The following is a 1,399-nucleotide window of genomic DNA, read 5'->3' as shown; positions in this document are numbered from 1 at the left end:
TAGTCTCGTAAACGTCTGCATCTATGTGATCTGAATAATTCTCATTCACATTCCAAAAACTTGGGAAAAAATATCCTTCACTTCCCAAAATAATTCAGACAATTTCCCTTCGCACATCGAGCATCTAAAATACCCATCCTTCACGAGTGAAGAATCCCTAATAAACCCTCCTTCCTTTTCCTTAGGCGAGGTCCCAGGCGAACCCGGGCAGGTGATGCGGCAGACGAGCGCCCTCTCGTCCAGCGTGGGCCTGCGCGTGTGGTGGAGGAAGGCGCAGTCCAACGGGGCTCCTGTCATCGCTTACACACTGCAGGCGGCTCCTTACACCTCCGACCAGCTGGATGGGAATAGGACCTTCACTACGGTCTACAATTCGACGGGTAAGTACGAGAGAGGTTGTGGCCATGAGCTGTAAGACACATTATTAAGATTTTTTTATGAAGTAAGAGGAAGAGGCAAACTATCGAGAAGTTGTGAGAAAATAACTTAAGCAAGTGGAAAAAAAACTTAGTAAGTGAAAAAAAAACTATGTTAAAGAAGGCAAGCCAAACTATTTATTGGACTATGGCTTTTTCCTCCTAATTAAACCAAGTAACAAAAAAATAGAGCTTTAAAAAAAGGAATAATCTGTATCAGTTCCTGATCAATAATAACAAAACCAAAAAACAAAATTTTCGTTCTAATTTTTGAACGCGACTTAGTTCCATTCACAACGGCGCTTCCTTGCGTTCCAGAAAACTACTGGCTGATAGAGGGCCTCGAGGAGTCCTCCAGCTACATCTTCCGCGCTCGGGCCATCAACGAGCTGGGCGTCGGGCCGTGGGGCAAGGAGAACCTCATCGACACCGTGATCGGCCCCAAGATGCTGCCCCAAACAGACCTGCCCACGATCCTCGCTTCCACCATTCCAACATCTTTCGTCTTCATTGCCTTCTTGCTGTTCTGTCTGGTTTATGGTGAGTCAAGCCCTGCGTCGTTGGCTCTGCTTACGTTTTCGGACGAGGGCCATCCTAGGGAAGTGTATATTTATATATTTAGGAAAAAACAAAAGGGTGTGTTGGTTCAGATCTTATACTATACAGTAATGATAATTACCTTATATGGCCCCAATCCTGTCACATACATCACACTAACCAAAGCACACAAAACCAAAGGTATGAAGAGAGCCGAGAGGAGGAGGAAAGTCAAGGCTGTGTCGGTGAGCGAGTCATCACACCCTCACCATCATCACCTGAGGAACAGAGAGGTCGAACTGGCCACGCTTAGACAGCTCCCCACCAACAACAACTTCGTGACTGAGAACAATGTGTTGTACAACCTTCATACTTTCCCTGGTGAGTCGAGTGGTCGTTTTGCTTGTCAGTGTTCTGGGAATGAAATATACGTGTGAATTTTTTAA

At 45.7% G+C, this 1,399-nt stretch overlaps 1 protein-coding gene across 1 annotated transcript in view; it reads left to right on the top strand.

Moving 5' to 3' along the window:
* Window positions 1-1,399, top strand: part of LOC119594304 (proto-oncogene tyrosine-protein kinase ROS-like) — a gene marked incomplete in the record, with an annotated part of 29,713 nt that overhangs the window by 23,685 nt on the left and 4,629 nt on the right. The window contains 3 exon segments of the mRNA XM_037943363.1: window positions 186-380; window positions 735-956; window positions 1,155-1,334. Of these exon segments, the coding sequence (XP_037799291.1) occupies window positions 186-380; window positions 735-956; window positions 1,155-1,334 (597 nt within the window).

The sequence above is a fragment of the Penaeus monodon genome, chromosome 33 (assembly GCF_015228065.2).
Source record: "Penaeus monodon isolate SGIC_2016 chromosome 33, NSTDA_Pmon_1, whole genome shotgun sequence".
Classification (NCBI taxonomy): Eukaryota; Metazoa; Arthropoda; class Malacostraca; order Decapoda; family Penaeidae; genus Penaeus; species Penaeus monodon.
Note: the sequence above shows the minus strand (reverse complement) of the source record. Positions and strands in the feature narration are given on the sequence as shown.